Below are 20,302 nucleotides of genomic sequence, written 5' to 3'. Positions count from 1 at the left end.
ATACTGAGTTACATTTGTAGCTGAGCTGAATTTATTATGAAATGAGATTTGGGTCGCTGAAATCATCCCTGTCCTTTATATTAGGTTGAGTTGTTTGTACTTTCTGGCAGTTGGTTCAATAATGCCTTTTATCGTGCATGCACAGGGCCACCAGAGGGCCGTTCAGCATATACGAGGGTTCTTCAAAAAGTTTCCGCACTTTTTTTGATAAGTTTCACAGCCATTTTCTCCACAGCATGACAACTCCTATACTAAACTGCAAGGTCAGAGGACTTGCCAGGCAGACTAGTCACATGACACTCTCAGACACGACCAATTACTACTCCTCCTGCCCTCACCATTTCCAACGAAAATAAAAGTGTGGAAACTTTCTGAAGACCCCTCATATATTCAGGTGTATTTCCCTGCCTGAGAGTTACAGGTGCATCACACGGCCCGCTGCCTGGAGCCTGTCAAAATCCATGACAAGCTGAAATACGCAGCCGCTGTACGCCAATATACACACACATCTGAGCTTTACTTATGTGAAGCAACGTATACTCTACCTGGAATGCAGACAGTCTGCCTTCGGGGCATTGTATATGTTCCTGAATACAAGTACCCCTCGGATGTGTGTATATCTGTGTAGGGCACTCTGTATATTTCAGCCTGTCATTGATTTTGACAGGTTGTTTGGCAGAAAGCTGTAAGCTGCACCTGTGACTCCCAGGCATAGAATTACACCCAAACGTATGCTGTACAGCTCTCTTGTGTATGCTTTAGGCTTTTTCCTATTGATTGCCAAGTGACAGTGTATGTATGCTGGCTTCCTTTCATTGTCCTTGCACTCATTATTATCATTCTTTTTATGTAGAAGTGTACACCTGAAGAGTTTGGTGGACACAAACAGGGAGACACTTCAGAATTTAAAAAAGGTAAGAAAAACAAGTTGGCAAACTTGGTATTCAGATAATGCTGCAGGTATTCCATTCTGGAAAGGGGGTATGTTGGTCTTTTAGGGTGAAAAATGTTTTCAAGTTTATTAGGGGTATATTAGCTTTAATAGGCAGATCTCTGGTGGAATACCATTGAACTGAACTTTAGTCTTATGGGGCAATTTGAAATGAATATTTTCCTTCAGCCTAAGCTTATTAGAATTGGAAACCACGCTGGACTGACTCAATCAGTCACTGGTCTTGGGTGGGTGATGACAAAGGCGAGTAGGAAGACTTCTCTTCCAACGATTTGTGCCCAACTTGAAAGAAGGTGACAGATCGCCCCCTTTGGGGCCTGCTAGCTTTGGGTATGGCCTTATAGTCGTTTCCACATGTGGACTAGGAACAGGAGGTAGAAAGGAGCGCCATTGCCCAGAAAATTTAAGTTGGAAGGTGAGTTTGAAGATGTTTATTAGAAATCGCAAAAAGCGAGCACAGCGGAAACTCAGACATTCATCCGTCTGAACTTTATGCAACAGTCACACTTGTTTGGGATTCTTCCACATATAGTAGCATGTAGCAACAGCCCTGAAGAAGGGGAGCCTTTGTTCCTAGGAAACATGTTGGCTTGTTAAACTTGTTGCTATTTCTAATAAATGCCTTGAAAAACTCCCCTTCCAACTTGTATTTACTGGACACTGGGTGCTCCTTTCTACCTACTCTTCCTTCAAACTAAGGGCTTTTGATGATTAGTTTGTAGCTTGTAATTTGGAGTAAATTTGCATACAGTGCAATTGTAAATCACAGTATTACTACACTTCCTCAAGCCCAAAATTATGATATGGCTTTGAATGTGCATATTCCAGTTCACTGCAGTAGTACATTGAAATATTTTTTTTATTGTGAAAAATTCTGTTTATTTCTTTTTAAAAGACATATACATACAACATTTGGACGTGTCGATAGGACACTATCCCTATTAGGTCAACATGACCATATCCCTGTCTAACAGAGACCTACTAACTAAAATATATCTCAATCCCCTCCCCCGACTCCCCCTCCCCCCCCCCCCCCAACCACAGCTCAACAGAAAAACTGGATCTTCAGTTTTCCACCTCATCTAAATCAAGGAGTTATGCTTGCATTTTTATAAGTATACCAGTAATAATCTCAGCAGACGCTCCCCTAGTCAAAAACCTCGTATTGCATATTTCCACCAGGGGATGTATCCTGTCTAGAAACATCATTTTCATTTCGTACTCTCATCCACTACCCCACCGTGTTGTTGGAATTAAACCACGATTGCCACACCCTATCAAATTTTTTCTTACACCCCCTGGACTCATATGTTGCTTTATAGTAAGGTACCATGGAGTTCACTTGGCTTTTCCAGGAGGATATGCTCGGTGCCTCTGGTCTTTTCCATGCCAGCAAGATAGCCTTTCTACCATAGAAAAACAGAACATTTAGCATTGTGCGCATGGCCCGTGTGGGTACTATCTCATCTACTAATCCAAGCAGACAAACCCTGACTGTCAGTGGGATCGGCACTGGTATTAATTCAGCGATGCAGGTTGTGATATCAGTCCAAAATCTTTGAATGTGGGGGCATTGCCAGAAAATGTGGTAAGCATCTGCAGGTGAGTGAGAGCATCTCCAACACTCTGCCGAGGCAGTGGGAAAAATCTTATTTAGTTTAGCTGGTGTATAATAGCTTCTGTGCAAAAACTTAAACTGGATCAACCTGTCCCTTGCAGACACCAGATGTTTGAATGGTTGAGTCCATAGATCATCCCAGTCCTCCCCCTGTATATCCGGGACCTCCACCTCCCACTTTTTCCTGCATCTGGTGATTGCCAGTGGGGTTACCTTGAACAATTCTTTATATGTGTTTGAAAGGGGCTTACTCAGATTCTCATCTGTTAACAACGTTTCAAGAGACGAGGGCAGAGATTCCATCCTCATCTCCCCAAACTGCGCCTGAAAAGCGTGTCTAACTTGTAAAAATCGAAACAGATATGAATTGGGAAGATCATGCCTCGACTGTAGTTGAGAAAAGGTCAATATCTCACCAAAGGTTGTTATATCTTTTAATGTCTTGATTCCTCTACTAGCCCAGATCATAGGGTCTGGCAAGTTGTAGAATTGGGGTAAAGTCGGGTTCATCCAAATGGGGGTTGAAGGTGACACCCCCCCATAACTAGGGCACGCCAGCTTCACTGCTGTTTCCCAGGCCTTAATAGTGGCTTTCATTGTTAGTGTTAGGGGCAGTTCTGACCTGGTACCTCTAAACAAGGCAAAACGCAGACTGTCATATGACCCCAAGTGAGCTGCCTCTAAGACTGTAGCCGCATCTCCATCTTCTGCTACCAACCACCTGTGCGCGAAAACCATCTGCCCCGCTATGTAGTACTTATGCCAATCAGGCAGTGCCAATCCCCCTTGCTCCCCCGGTTCTTGCAGTACTTTGAGTCCTATTCTGGGAGCTTTAGGAGCCCAAATGAAAGATGAGATAATGCTGTCTAGCTTCCGGAAAAATGACCTCGGTATCCAGACAGGTGCATGCCTCAGAAAGTACAATATAACAGGGAGAAATTTCATTTTTAGCAAACTAATGCGACCTATTAAGGATAGCGGGAGTTTTGTCCAAGTTTGTACTTTTTGTTTCAATACCGCTATCAGTGGCAGTAAATTAAGTAGCATATAGTCTTGAACATTTGAAGTGATCTGTACCCCAAGGTATTTAAGGGACGTGACCCATTGTAGTGGTAGGTGGGGATCCGCTCCCGTCTTGGCCCCTGAATCTATTGGTAGAATGGACGATTTTCCCCAATTTACTTTTAGACCTGAGAAGGCTGCAAAATGATTTATGATTCCTAGTGCCGCTCTCAAGGAATCCCCCGGATCTTCAAGGAACAATAACATATCATCTGCGTATAGTGCCAGAGACTCTTCTATTGTACCCACTCGTATGGATTTTATTGTTGGAGAGGACCTAAGTGCTACCACCAGTGGCTCCAGGGCAAGGGCGAACAAGAAAGGGGATAGCGGGCAACCTTGCTTGGTTCCCCTATCCACTTCAAAGAAATCCGAGGTGGACGATCCCAATCGGATCGCCACTTTCGGATGTCTATAAAGCATGGCCACCCATTTCCTAAAGCGTGGGCGGAAACCCATAAACTCCAAGACCTTGAACATGAATGACCAATCTACAGAGTCAAAGGCCTTTTCAAAATCAATAGAGACCACTACTCTAGTGTCGGAAGCCCCTGACTGTATTTGTAAGTGAGTGAATAGTCTCCATTTAAGTCAGCTGAACCCCCCCTAGCCGGGTTGGAGGTGTCCAACACCGCATCCAGAACGGCATTGAAATCCCCCAACACAACCACAGGGAGGTGAGCGTATGGCGCCATTTTCGTCAAGAGATCATATAATAGCTTGACCCGAAAGGGTGGAGGCATATATACATTCACTAGCATGATAGTTTTATGACAGATTTCTATAACTATCGCCACATATCTGCCTTCTGGGTCAGTAAACACATGATGGATCGTGCACGGTAGAGACTTGGAAATTAGGATAGAGACTCCTCTAGCAAAGGTGGAGTACGTTGAATGTAGGGCTTTTTGAACCCATGGTTTGCGTAGAGAAAGTATTCTACTGCCATCCAAGTGTGTTTCCTGTAGAAGCATGATATGTGGTCGGGATTGTTTGAGGTATTGGAATACTGAGGCCCTCTTAAGTTTGTGTTATATAACCAGGTGAACTGCGCTAGCAACTATGTATAAAAAAGATATACCACATCAAAATGGACTGAAATATACAAATAGTGAATAAAGGTGTCGCAAATAGTGAATATAAAGGTGTCAAAGAACTAGACATGCACCCTGTGCAACACACCCAATTTTGTGTGAGAGTGCACAGGAGTGCACTACCAGAACCACAAGACCTTCAATATAATAAATGTGATAGATCAATTCTTGTGCATAATGCTGCACAATGACAGAAAATGACAACGGGAGCGTACAAAAGTGCACTCCCTGGGTGAAAACCTTCACTGCGATAAAAATCAATTGGTGTGCATGTTAGACAAGGAGTGAACTATAAAAAGACAAAAATAGCGGTTAACGTAACACTAGTGTAAGGAAGAGAAATAAAACAAATATACTCTCAAAAAATTCACAATCAAAAATGACTTATGGAGCGATCCCCTCAGGAAATGTCAGGTGGGATAGTGAAATCATAAAATGTCAGCAATAACCAAATTGCAAACAGAGAAACGTAACTAATGGTTAAAACCCCTTCATGGGAGAAGCAATAGGCGGACTTCCAGCTTTTTCATCCTTATGGTCAAACAGGGCTGATGGTATAACAATGTTGAAATTGCTTGGAAGAAACCCCAAAGCTCGCGTTCCACCAAAAGAGAAAGGAGAAGCATATAGCATAAAACCTTAGGATACCAAGGGGTCACCTGCGCATATATGCGCTACTCACGGGACCGGTATGCAGAGCAGGCATTCAGATATTTGGTCGGTTCGCCGCTCTCAGGCGTGCGTTCCACCAACACCAGGAAGTGATGTCACTGGTAGCAAATCAGGTAGACGTGGACAGGATGTTGCGTCGACGCGTTTCGCCCCTCCCCCAGGGCGTTATCAAAGACTTTGATAACGCCCTGGGGGAGGGGCGAAACGCGTCGACGCAACATCCTGTCCACGTCTACCTGATTTGCTACCAGTGACATCACTTCCTGGTGTTGGTGGAACGCACGCCTGAGAGCGGCGAACCGACCAAATATCTGAATGCCTGCTCTGCATACCGGTCCCGTGAGTAGCGCATATATGCGCAGGTGACCCCTTGGTATCCTAAGGTTTTATGCTATATGCTTCTCCTTTCTCTTTTGGTGGAACGCGAGCTTTGGGGTTTCTTCCAAGCAATTTCAACATTGTTATACCATCAGCCCTGTTTGACCATAAGGATGAAAAAGCTGGAAGTCCGCCTATTGCTTCTCCCATGAAGGGGTTTTAACCATTAGTTACGTTTCTCTGTTTGCAATTTGGTTATTGCTGACATTTCATGATTTCACTATCCCACCTGACATTTCCTGAGGGGATCGCTCCATAAGTCATTTTTGATTGTGAATTTTTTGAGAGTATATTTGTTTTATTTCTCTTCCTTACACTAGTGTTACGTTAACCGCTATTTTTGTCTTTTTATAGTTCACTCCTTGTCTAATATGCACACCAATTGATTTTTATCGCAGTGAAGGTTTTCACCCAGGGAGTGCACTTTTGTACGCTCCCGTTGTCATTTTCTGTCATTGTGCAGCATTATGCACAAGAATTGATCTATCACATTTATTATATTGAAGGTCTTGTGGTTCTGGTAGTGCACTCCTGTGCACTCTCACACAAAATTGGGTGTGTTGCACAGGGTGCATGTCCAGTTCTTTGACACCTTTTATATTCACTATTTGCGACACCTTTATTCACTATTTGTGTTTTTCAGTCCATTTTTATGTGGTATATCTTATTTATACATAGTTGCTAGCGCAGTTCACCTGGTTATATATCACTAAAGTACAGTACTTTCATTCTGCAGCTGCAACAAAGCTCTCTTCTTCTCTAGGTTTTGAGATCACATATTATATTTATTTTCGAGCGCTGTATTGTATGATTTTATACTCTTAAGTTTGTGGTTAAGGCCCCGAACATTCCAAGACACAATCCTAATATCATCCGCCATTACAACTTTTACTATCAAATATTAGCCAGAGAAACATCCGCCAAGGGGGACTAGCCCCAATTATATTATCTAGCATATCTGTGGGGAAAATATATTTATAATAATAACCCCTAGGTCGAGCTGTGGCCCTAGAACATCCCACCCTTGCTTTTATACCAGCAACCAACAAAACCATACCGGTATAGAGCTTGATCCCTGAACAAAACAACAACAACCAAAAAATTGCAGCGAATTCCCGCCGCAGTAATGGAAAGTTCGGCATTTCCTTTTTGTAGTCCATGTCCCCTCCACTAACTCCTGCCATAAGAAGTGGAGATGCTTATGATATTGCAAAAAATCTGGGTATGTGATATTCTCAGGTAATGTGTAGACAGAGAAGAAAAAAGCATAAATAAAACAAGGAGGGAATAAAAAACAAAAGAAAAACCCAGGATTAGAACCCCCGCAAAAGCACAAAAAAAAACCCCCACCAGTCAGCACCATGATCTACATTGTATGGGGAAGGGTGTCGGCCTCACCACCAGATTTATATCCTGGATATTGAGATTTTTCTCATGTATTGCACCTGTGTTGCAAGGCCCTTATACAAGGAAAACTGGGATCCTCTTGCCCCTTCAAGGAAGGAGGAAAATTGCCTCAAAAAACAAGAAGGCAAAAAGAAAGACAAAAACAAAATCTTCAGTAGGGCATTTCCGCTTCACTTGCCTGCCAGCATGTCGTTCACAGGACTTTAAAATTCTTTGTCCATCCATTCACAGGCTTCTTCCGGGTGCCCAAAAAATTTCACCGATCCTTTATGTTGTATTCTGAGCTTGCTGGGATACATCATACTGTATTTGACCTCCTTTTCTCTCAGGCGTCTTCGAACTTCAGTAAATGATCGTCGCTTCTGTTGTGTCGCTACTGAGAAATCTGGGAAAAGCATCACTCTTTCATTTTCATGTCGGAGTTCTTGTAGTTTCCTGGCTTGGGACAGGATCATGTCACGATCTCGGTAGTTCAAGAAGCGAACCAAAAAAGGTCTAGGGTAGGCTCCTGGGGGTCTGTTGCCTGCAGGGACCCTGTGAGCTCGCTCCACTACGTAGGTAGGAGGCATATCCTGCAGGGACAAAAGCTGCTTGAAGAGACGTTCCGCAAATTGCGCAGGTTTGTCTCCTTCTGCTCCCTCAGGGAGTCCCACCACGCGGATGTTGTTCCTCCTCTGGCGATCTTCTGCGTCAATAGCTTTGTTTTGCAGTGACCTAACTTGGTCTCTAAGCTCAGCTATTTGAGCACCATGATCATGAGAGGCATCTTCTATTTCAGAGACCCGTGTCTCCACTGTGGTCATCCTACCTCTAAACTTATCCAGGTCGTGCCTTATTAAGTTGCACTCAGAGGAGAGGTGATCAATGCGTCCCATGAGTTCTGCTTTGCTAGCACCGATCGCCTCCAATATCGGTCTGGTGATCGCTTCTATGTCCACTGATTTTGCCAGAGCATTCTCTGATGCTTCTCCCCCTGTTTCTTTAGCCTGTGCCATCTTACCAGCAGCCGATTTGGCGCGCTGCTCCTTCGGCGAAGAAGACAAGATGGCGGGGGCGGGGCCAGGCGCCGTTTCCTTAATAGAGTGAGACTGTCTCTGATCCGACAGTGCCTTAGCGGACTTCTTTGAAGTTGAAGAGGGCATCACTAGAATCAGCGTTCTCTCCTCTATCTAGTGGTAAGCTCGGCAAGCTGTTGTGATCACTCCACTGTCACGGATTTCAGACAGGAGAGACGGAGCTGTGGAGGAAGGTGTGCTGCCGTGATCACATCCGGCCGGAAGTCCTAGTATGTTGGAATATTGATCAGGGATGCTGATGCTGATCGGAGAAGACTCCGCTCCACGTGGAAGAGCTCTAAGCCTTAACCTATTTTTAATTTAATTTAATAAAATAATCAATTTTGTCCATTTCTAACTGTTTTTGCTCTTTAGGAATGCATTTCCAAACAGTAATGGCTGAACCAAGAAAGTTAAAGCTGAGCTCCTGTTAGAATAAAAGACACAAATAAATGCATTTCTGTATTTATTAAAGCGTCATTAATGTTATTTTCTTATGCAATCTGTGTACGTACCTGAATTCAGCTTGGTTTTCAGCTTCATGAAATACACTGCACCACAGAGCTCAGCAGGGGAAAGGGAAAAGCAGGTCAGTTACTTATGTACTATGTACTAAAAAGGAGCATGCTGATAGACGGCGAAAGCAAAGAGCGAGAAAAATGAGCTAATCAGTCATCTGCTTCTTTTTTCACTGTTTATTTGCACTGTTTATTTGCTCAAGGAGGTACAAGATCTGCAAGAGTTTATTAACCTTGGCAGAACTTAATCAGATAATTTTCCCTGTCGGTCAGGACTGTCCTGTGTGGCAGAGTTGTATTAATATATCTGAACTGGATGGCCAAAAGTACAGTTTCTTTAAAACAGCTCCCATGTATTAAAACGAGAGCAGCGCTACATAAACAATACAAACATCAAAAGTTATCACCAATGTAAGATGCCAGTAATTTTACATATCACTGAAAATTGATATAGCACCTAAATTATGAAGAGTGCAAATAATTTTTAGAAAGTGCAAAAATTATGTAACATAGTCTATAACAGGAAAACATATCATGAAAAATCCCTTGTGTAAAATGCTCCGGAAGATGTCATCTGTATGTGGGAAAAGTGAACTTCACCACCAGACAGCTGGAGGCCATTGCTGACCTCTATATCTAACAATGCTAACTGCCCCATATATGTACTTTATACTTATCTGTTTGCTGAAAGTTTGGTTTTATTTTTACTACAAGTGAATCCAAACTGTTGTACTGTATAATAATAAAAAGTAAAAAATATATATAGTTCATAAAATGTTCAGATGGTTAAGTTAAAGCCCTCTAAAATGCAAAAATAACAATGTCTATCTATTAATTTCCTTGCCCTTTTGTCAGGCCGATGAACCTGCTCCTGTTGGCAATTATGACCAAAGGAAAGAAGATGAAGATCGTAGATTGATACAGCTGTCTCAAAAGTTGCAAAATCTTGCCAAGGCTTTATCTCGGGGTGATGGAGATCTAAAGTACGTTGTATAGATTGACTAAAGTACTTTATAGGTAATAGACTTGTGATTTACAGCATACAGACTAGGCAGATACTGTATACAATGTTTACAACAGTTTAGGGGAACAGTTCCACCAGTACTGCTGGCTTTACTACCTGGTTTGTTACTGAAAAGTTTTCATGCTCCCACCCAACTTTGTGTGTATCAGCAACTACTCTTACATCTTTCAAAATATAAAATTAATAAACTCTCTAGCAGGGACCCATCATAATGGGCACAGCAGATATGCAGACCCAGGAGCTCAAAGCACAGATATCACATTAACAGAGTATTCATATTAATTAGGGCTGTTACTGATTAAAATTTTCATGTTCCATTAATCGATTTTTTTTTAATCGATTAATCAACTAATTTCGATGAATTATAATGCACATACAGATCCAACTACTTTTAGCTGATTTATCACCGTTGTTTTGGCAACGGCCGAAGCCGGACATAGCGGGGCATGGCTAAGACGTCACACATCATAAACTCAGCCTTACCGTGCCCATAGTCTCAGCCTTACCGTGCCCATAATGCAGTCTCACCGTGCCCATAATCGCAGCCTCATTGTAGTCAGAGACAGAACACTGCATCTATCACACGAGCTGATCTAGGAGGAGGGCGGGACTTTTCTCACAGCGCGGCCAAAGTTTTCACACTCAGCTCCGAGACACACAGCGGGAGATGCCCGCAGACTGTGTATGACATATAGTGGAGGAGGGAGCGGAGCGCTGCACTGCAGCCACAGCTTGGCCCAAAGTGGCCGCAGGGCAGGCAGCCTACCGATCAAAAAAATTTTGATCGATCAAAAAAATTAACGATTAATCGAGGAATTAATTGTTAATTTTCGCAGCCCTAATATTAATACTTCAGTTTTGAGTAGGCTGGCCCTTTATGTTAAACAGATTTACATAATTATAAAAATCAAATTTTTATATAATATATCCCACTATTTCAGAAGATGAAAGTCATTTTGAAAATAAAGTTAGTTTTACAAATTAAAACGTATGAATGCAATTTTCCTGCAAGATGGTGGCGGTTAGAGATAGGCAGTAGGAAGGGTCATAGGACAAATTAGTGAAGATACTGTATGTGTAGCTGGATGGTATAGTTTAGGGGTCTCCAAACTTTTCAAAGGACCAGTTTACTGTCCTTCAGAATTTAGGGAGGCCAGATTGTGGCCAGCGAGTAGAAACTGTCCCAGGCCCAGCATCAGTGAGAATAAGTATGGCCTCAGAATTGGTGGTCAGTAGGAGGAGGAGTAATGCCCCATCATTGGTATCAGTGGGAGGTATAGTGCCCCACCATTGGTATCAATGGAAGAAATGGTGATCCATTGTTGATGTGGGTGGAAGGAATAGTGCCCCATCACTTATACTAGTGGAAGGAATAGTGCCCCATTATTGGTATTAGTGGGAGGATTAGTGCCCCATCATTGATATCAGTGGGAAGAATAGTGCCGTACATTTGCTATCAGTGGAAGAAATGGTGATCCATTGTTAGTGCCGATGGGAGGAATAGTGCCCTATCACTGATACTAGTGGAAGGAATAGAGCCCCATCATTGATATTAGTGGGAGTAATAGTGCCCTATCATTGATATTAGTGGGAGGAATAGTGCCCCATCATTAGTGTCAGTGGCAGGTATTATTCCCCACTGTTGGTGTCAGTGGAAGGAATATTTCCCCAAGGGGCGGATAAAGGCTAGCAAAGGGCTGCAGTTTGGAGACCACTGGTGTAGTTAATGTGATAGTTGGTGTAAGGTATTCCTGCCACCCATGCAACAGGCAAGGTAGCCATTTCATAGGCTTAACTGATAATCAAGCTCCTACTAATTACCAACACTAGTGGATGAACTTAACGGAACTAGTGAGATTATTATGTCATTAGGCTCATGGGATGAAAAATTTAGCTGATTTGAAGAAAAGTTTACACATAAACATGGAATGATAGTCATCCATTTTTCCTTTTTCGGACAGATCGGCCAACATTTTGTTTTTCAATCGTTTTCATTAGGTTTACATTTAGAAAAAACTATACAAAGTAGTGTGAAGACGTACATTACAGAACATTCAGCATAAAGGTTGCAAGTATCAATGCCTAACACAGGAAATGCTGACAAAAAGGACTCAAAACAGTCCAAAGGACAATTATGAATAATTAAGCAGGTACAACTAGAGACTGGTTTTTGATAACAGCAAACAAACACTCTTGTGCATTAGTGTGATGTCCGGATAGTCTTTTACTCTAGAGATAGATTTTCTGGCCTTGCTGCCCTCCACGATAGGGGATATCCTAATAGTGATAGAAAAAATACAAAAAAAGAGAGGATCAGAGGAAGAAGGTACTCCTTCAAAACGCGTCAGCCAGTAGTGGTCCTGATGTCCTCCCCTTTGCCATCTGGAGACTGTCAGTTTCAGGATCGATTGCCTCAACTAGGTGGCTCATAGAAACAATATTTCTCCACATGTTTGTGAGTAGTTTTTACTTTGCTTTTATCAATAAATTTACTTGGGATAATGCAGTAGGCTGGTGCGTCCTCTTTTTTTCTACTTTTTCTACAACTAGAGACTGGGCTGCAGTCTCCACTGTAGGGCCGAGACCGGCCACTATAATCTTCGACATAAAGGGTAGATTGTCCAGCATTCTGATATTTATGCCTCCTATACCGAACACAGATATAATTCTACCTCTAAAGCTAATTAGTATCCCTTGGTAATGACCAGATATGACTTAGGATGACCATAAAATTTTGTTCTAATGTAATATCTGGAATTTCAGCTTAGACCTGCTATACTCAGTAAAAATGCTCAAAACCGCTGCATAGTTTGCAACAATACCATAGTACAGTGTGGAAAATAATGATTTGATCCCCTGCAGATTTTGTAAGTTTGACCACTTGCAAAGAAATTAAGGGTCTATAATTTTTATCATAGGTGTATATTAAATGATAGAGACAAAATATCAACCAAAAATCCAGAAAAAACAAATGATACAAATGTTATAAATTGAGCTACAGTTCTGTGAGTAAAATAAGTGTTTGATCCCCTACCAACCAACAATAATTCTGGCTCTCGCAGACTGGCTACAGTATGTGCTCATGTGGTATACAAATTAGTCCTGTCAATTTAGGAAGGTGCTCCTAATGACAACTTGTTATGTGTATAAAAGACACCTGTCCACAGAATCTCTTTATTTCATTCAAACCTCACCATCATGGGCAAGACCAAAGAGCTATCCATGGATGTCGGGGACAAGATTGTAGACCTGCACAAGGCTGGAATGGGCTACAAGACCATCAGCAAGAAGCTTGGTGAGAAGGAGACAACTGTTGGGGCGATTATTCGTAAATGGGAAAAAATACAAAATAACCATCAATCACCCTTGGTCTGGAGCTCCTGCAAGATTTCTCCTCATGGGATAACGTTGATCATGATAAAAGTGAGAGATCAGCCCAAAACTACACGGGAGGAGCTTGTGAATGATCTCAAGGCAGTTGGGACCACAGTCACCAAACTAACCATTGGTAACACAATACGTTGCCATAGATTGAAATCCTGCAGCACCCGCAAGGTCCCCCTCCTCAAAAAGGCTTGTACAGGCCCGTCTGAAGTCTGCCAACAAATATCTAATTGATTCCGAGAATGATTGGGAGAAAGTGCTGTGGTCAGATGAGACCAAAATTGAGCTCTTTGGCATTAACTCGACTCGCCGTGTTTGAAGAAAGAAAAATGCTGACTATGACCCTAAAAACACTATCCCTACAGTCAAGCACAGAGGTGGAAACATTATTTTTTGGGGCTGTTTCTCTGCTAAAGGTACAGGCCGACTTTGCCGCATTGAGCGGCCAATGGACAAGGCCGTGTATTGTAAAATCTTGGATGAAAACCTTCTTCCCTCAGCCAGAACACTGAAGATGGGTCATGGATGAGTCTTCCAGCATGACAATGACCCAAAAACATACCACCATGGCATCAAAGGAGTGGCTGAAGAAGAAGCACATTAAGATCATGAAGTGGCCTAGATACAGTGGGGCAAAAAAGTATTTAGTCAGCCACTTAAAAAGATGAGAGAGGCCTGTAATTGTCATCATAGGTATACCTCAACTATGAGAGACAAAATGTGGAAACAAATCCAGACAATCACATTGTCTGATTTTTGAAATAATTTATTTGCAAATTGTGGTGGAAATAAGTATTTGGTCACCTACAAACAAGCAAGATTTCTGGCTCTCACAGACCTGTATCTTCTTCTTTAACCTCCCTGGCGGTATGATTATTTCTGATTTTAGGTGCTGAAAGCGGTACAATTATTTTGCATGGAAATTTGGCGTTTTATATTGTAGGCCTGTAATTCTTAACAATAACACACTTAAATCTGTCCAAACAAGAGTCTAGTAGATATCCCGGGTATGATAAAGTTTGAAACACAAAAACATAAATTATAATATAATTTAAAAAAAAATTAATAATTAAAAAAAATAAAAATAAATAGTAATAAAATAAATTTCCACACAATTCACTATCGCTCAATTCTGCAAGTGTTCTAATTTACTATCGCTGTTTTCTAGCTGGTCTAAAGCCATTTTTGACGTAAAGCGAGAAAGGGGGGAATTTGGGACTTTAAATGAGGCACCTATATATATATATATGTATAGTGTGCCTCCATCCCTAATGCAGGAAATACAATGGAGGTTTGGGACTTTGAATGAGGCCATAGACAGTGTGGAGGTAGATAGAAATGGAAGTACATATACTTTATTCATGAAACAGCGTACAAATATAATCACAGAAACCACGTAAATGAAAAGCATTATAGTGAATGACAATTCATCAATATTTACACTCACATAAGTATGTGCATGTGCAATACAAGCATCTAGGGTACATAATGTATAGTAGCCATGTGCCCCATGGCAATCTGATTGGATAAGTGGACACATATTCCAAGTAAATTCATATATGTACATATAATGTAAAACAGCACTAGCCGGAATAAAAGTCACAAAAACAATAAGACCATAATTGGTTGAAGGATAGTATTCAAAGTAGATAGTTAGAACAGATGTATAACAATTCCCAAGAACCCAGGATAGGTGGTAAGATGGGGGCATGTGTCTGCATCCCCACAGTGCCCGACGCGTTTCGTGTGATAGCACACTCATCAGGGGCGGATGCTTGGGGACATCTATAGGGGATAACGAAATGTAATTAATGGGAATGTAATAAAACATGACAGGGAAGGACAAAATAAGCCTGCCCTGGATACTTACAGAAGGTCATTTGTGCTGAGATGTAATGGGTATGGAGCCAGGGCCACATGGTCTCTACCGGGAGCTGAGGTAAGAAAAAGCAGCGTGCTAACAAGGTGCAGAGTGGAAAGGCCTCCCCAGGATTTGGCAAACAAGTTGTTGGTAAATCTGAGGAGACTGGGTGGTATGCCAATGGTGACTACCAAAGAGAGCCTAAAACGAAATATGAAATCGTATATCACATTAATTGTTCACCCAAAAGTAACAGGTAACCAGTGGTACATGACCAATAAGGTTGTCAAATTTAGTAAAGGCTTACTTGTATAGCTGGACTAAAGGTGAGCTGCGGGATGGTGAGCTAGACATCTCAAATGGGTGATAACAAGAAAAGTTGCATCGTGGGGGGCTAGATATAGCCGCCCTGTGCATGTGCACGCTGAATCAAACCAGCGTCACGCCGGCACGTCATGCGCGGGGAGGAGGTCCGACGTCGACGGTAACCACCGCCCACGTGAGACGCTCATATTCCCCAGCTGCGCCGGCCGAGATGGATAAACCACATACTACCGCATCATGACGCCTATACATGACGTCCCATGTGGAGAAGGGTGCGTGGCGCCGATGCGCTGTGACCGGCCACCTCCCCCATACGCACCTCCCAGTCCCTAAGGGGGGCGAAAGGAGGGGCGATAGGGGGGCGTGGCCACGCAGAGCGCATCGCAGCTCCCGGGCAGCAGACACAGTAAGAACAGCCCTGGACATACGATACTCCATATTGGAGGTTGGAACACATGGCCAGTGTGCTGGAATGGTATGTCCGGAGAGCAATGCCCAACACGGTACATCGCCATCTGGATATGAAAACCCTCACAGCATGGGAGGCAGGGGAACACTGTCACCCCTGTCTAATGGCCTCCATCCCTATATATATATACGAGAAAGGGGGGAATTTGGGACTTTAAATGAGGCACCTATATATATATATATATATGTATAGTGTGCCTCCATCCCTAATGCAGGAAATACAATGGAGGTTTGGGACTTTGAATGAGGCCATAGACAGTGTGGAGGTAGATAGAAATGGAAGTACATATACTTTATTCATGAAACAGCGTACAAATATAATCACAGAAACCACGTAAATGAAAAGCATTATAGTGAATGACAATTCATCAATATTTACACTCACATAAGTATGTGCATGTGCAATACAAGCATCTAGGGTACATAATGTATAGTAGCCATGTGCCCCATGGCAATCTGATTGGATAAGTGGACACATATTCCAAGTAAATTCATATATGTACATATAATGTAAAACAGCACTAGACGTAAAGGGACACTTTTGGTTGCTATGGACAATCTCCAGTTTCCAGGCAGAAAGAACAGTATATGCAATATAAAACTGCATGCAGGGCATGGGCCAGAGCACTGGGGACAAATGGGATGTGAAATGATGTCATACAGTACTGTAATCTGTAAGATTACAGTACTGTATGTGTTATGCTTTTTACATTTTTTTGAATTTGCCGCCAGGCTCCGCCCCCGTGCGTCGCGCCGCTCGCAGGGAACGGAGCCTGGCACGGAGAGGCTTCGGAGGAGGACAGAGCCCTCGGGCACTGCGGGGGACATCGCAGGATCCCGGGGACAAGGTAAGTAAAGCCGCCCCAGGATCCTGCAATGCGATCCCGAGTGTGGCTCGGGGTTACCGCTAATGGTACTGAATTTTAACCCCGAGCCACACTCGGGAATACCGCCAGGGAGGTTAAGAGGCTCCTCTGACCTCCACTCATTACCTGTATTAATGGCACCTGTTTGAACTTGTTATCAGTATAAAAGACACCTGTCCACAACCTCAAACTATCACACTCCAAACTCCACTATGGTGAAGACCAAAGAGCTTTCGAAGGACACCAGAAACAAAATTGTAGACCTGCACCGGGCTGGGAAGACTGAATCTGCAATAGGTAAGCAGCTTGGTGTGAAGAAATCAACTGTGGGAGCAATAATTAGAAAATGGAAGCCATGCAAGACCACTGATAATCCCCCCCGATCTGGGGCTCCACACAAGATCTCACCCTGTGGGGTCAAAATGATCACAAGAACGGTGAGCAAAAATCCCAGAACTACACGGGGGGACCTAGTGAATGACCTGCAGAGAGCTGAGACCAACGTAACAAAGGCTACCATCAGTAACACACTACGCCGCCAGGGCTCAGATCTTGCAGTGCCAGACGTGTCCCCCTGCTTAAGCCAGTATATGTCCGGCCCGTCTGAGGTTTGCTAGAGAGCATTTGGATGATCCAGAAGAGGATTGGAAGAATGTTATATGGTCAGTTGCAACCAAAGAACACCATACCTACTGTGAAGCATGGGGGTGGCAACATCATGCTTTGGGGCTGTTTCTCTGCAAAGGGAACAGGACAACTGATTTATGTACATGAAAGAATGAACGGGGCCATGTATTGTGAGATTTTGAGTGCAAACCACCTTCCATCATAGCTGGGTCTTTCAGCATGACAATGATCCCAAACACACCGCCCGGGCAACGAAGGAGTGGCTTTGTAAGAAGCATTTCAAGGTCCTGGAGTGGCCTAGCCAATCTCCAGATCTCAACCCCATAGAAAACCTTTGGAGGGAGTTGAAAGTCCGTGTTGCCCAGCGACAGCCCCAAAACATCACTGCTCTAGAGCAGATCTGCATGGAGGAATGGGCCAACATACCAGCAACAGTGTGTGATAATCTTGTGAAGACTTACAGAAAATGTTTGACCTCTGTCATTGCCAACAAAGGATATATAACAAAGTATTGAGATGAACTTTTGATATTGACCAAATACTTATTTTCCACCATAATTTGCAAATAAATTCTTTCAAAAATCAGACAATGTGATTGTCTGGATTTGTTTCCACATTTTATCTCTCTTAGTTGAGGTATACCTATGATGACAATTACAGGCCTCTCTCATCTTTTTAAGTGGGAGAACTTGCACAATTGGTGGCTGACTAAATACTTTTTTGCCCCACTGTATATGAAGCTTTATATGGATACTGAGGAGCACTGAGTGGGTCCCTCATTATTAAACCTCCCCGGTTTGCCACCTTATGAACATCCATTTCCCCTATATTTATCAGTTTGTTTGGACACTTTCACCATTGACTTTTTTTTCCTTCTTTTTTTTTGTGTGGCTTACTGTTATAATTATAAGCTGTATAATGTGCTTCTTCTTGAGCCACTCCTTTGATGTCATGGTGGTATGTTTTTGGGTCATTGCCATGCTGGAAGACCCATCCATGATCCATCTTCAGTGTTCCAATTTACCAGCTGACCTCAATGCACTCTCTAATTGGGCGACTATGTGGCAGATGAGGTTTAATGTTGGTAAATGTAAAGTTATGCACTTGGGGGCTAAGAATATGCATGCATCACACATACTAGGGGGAGTGTGGAAGTGTCCTTCGCGCTGCTCTGAGTAATAGATGAATGTATATTGACAAAACCAATAAAGTGAATAAATCTGCAGCAAAACCTATAAGTGTTCACAGTACACAAAAATAGGAATATTGTATATAAAGTGATCTCGAGCAGAAATAAATAATTAAATAAAGTGCAATGTGCAAACAATATAAATAATGGGAGCCTCAAAGAATGTGTAGGTGGCTCCAGCAAGGAGCATCAAAAAATCATGAAAAAGGTAGCAACAAATGTCTAATTCATATACACAAAAGTGATAGCAAGTGTCCAAAGCATAAATAAATGCTGCAAAATTACAGCTTATAATTATAACAGTAAGCCTCACAAAAAAAAAAGAAGAAAAAAAAGTCAATGGTGAAAGTGTCCAAACAAATTGATAAATATAGGGGAAATGGATGTTCATAAGGTGGCAAACCGGGGAGGTTTAATAATGAGGGACCCACTTAGTGCTTCTCAGTATCCATATAAAGCTTCATATAATATTTCTCACACTGCCAGTCTCACAGAACTCTCACCTCATATAGTGTAATAAAACGCTTTTATGGATGGATATAGCTCTCCACTGCTACCCTTTAGGTCATTCTCCAACTCCAACATACACTGGTATTGGGGCCAGGAATAGCTTCTCCAGCTGTATTATCCACTAAAGCATCCAAAAGCACTCTGGTGCATCAGTACCAAAATAGTGGGGGGGAGAAGAACAAAGTGCCTCCAATAGCGTAGTAAGGTTTTTAAAAGATGGGTACATTTTATTGTAAACATAAGGGTGGACTCTTACATGTAAATACATAAAATCAGGCAAGAACAGTTAAAATCGGCGCTCTCAGCGGCTCCTTACGTCACTTCCGGTGCACGTCTGATTCCAGCCACTCCCTACGTGTTATGTCACGTCCCAGATGAAGTCACGTGATGTGAGAAATATTATATGAAGCTTTATATGGATACTGAGGAGCACTGAGTGGGTCCCCCATTATTAAACCTCCCTGGTTTGCCACCTTATGAACATCCATTTCCCCTATAGTTATCAATTTGTTTGGACACTTTCACCATTGACTTTTTCACTTTTTTTTCTTCTTCTTTTTTTTTTTTTTTTTTTGTGTGGCTTTCTGTGATAATTATAAGCTGTAATTTTGCATCATTTATTTATGCTTTGGACACTTGCTATCACTTTTGTGTATATGAATTAGACATTTGTTGCTACCTTTTTCATGACTTTTTGATGCTCCTTGCTGCAGCCACCTACACATTCTTTGAGGCTCCCATTATTTCTATTGTTTGCACATTGCACTTCATTTAATTATTTATTTCTGCACGAGATCACTTTATATACAACCCCTGGCAAAAATTATGGAATCACCAGTCCCTGAGGATGTTCCTTCAGTTGTTTATTGTTGTAGAAAAAAAGTAGATCACAGACATGGCCAAAAACTAAAGGCATTTTTAAATGGCAACTTTCTGGCTTTAAGAAACACTAAAAGAAATCAAGAAAAATAATTGTGGTGCCAGTAACAGTTAGATTTATAGAACAAGCCCAGGGAATAAATTATGGAATCACTCAATTCTGAGGAAAAAATTATGGAATCATGAAAAACAAACAAAATAACACTCCAACACATCACTAGTACTTTGTTGCACCACCTCTGGCTTTTATAACTGCTTGCAGTCTCTGAGGCATTGACTTAATGAGTGATAAACAGTACTCTTCATCAATCTGGCTCCAGCCTTCTCTGATTGCTGTTGCCAAATCATCTTTGCAGGTTGGAGCCTTGTCATGGACCATTTTCTTTAACTTCCACCACAGATTTTCAATTGGAT

The 20,302-nt window shown here is 42.2% G+C and overlaps 1 protein-coding gene across 2 annotated transcripts in view; it reads left to right on the top strand.

The window, feature by feature from the left end:
* NPHP1 (nephrocystin 1) overlaps positions 1–20,302 on the top strand; it is a 126,821-nt gene that overhangs the window by 33,439 nt on the left and 73,080 nt on the right. For both annotated transcript variants that reach the window (XM_073628063.1, XM_073628065.1), the window contains exons 4-5: positions 854–914; positions 9,612–9,739. In XM_073628063.1, the coding sequence (XP_073484164.1) occupies positions 854–914; positions 9,612–9,739 (189 nt within the window). The remainder of the gene's footprint in view (positions 1–853; positions 915–9,611; positions 9,740–20,302) is intronic.

This window comes from Aquarana catesbeiana, linkage group LG04, assembly GCF_042186555.1.
Source record: "Aquarana catesbeiana isolate 2022-GZ linkage group LG04, ASM4218655v1, whole genome shotgun sequence".
NCBI classification, from domain to species: Eukaryota; Metazoa; Chordata; class Amphibia; order Anura; family Ranidae; genus Aquarana; species Aquarana catesbeiana.
This window is presented reverse-complemented; position numbering and strand designations above follow the sequence as displayed.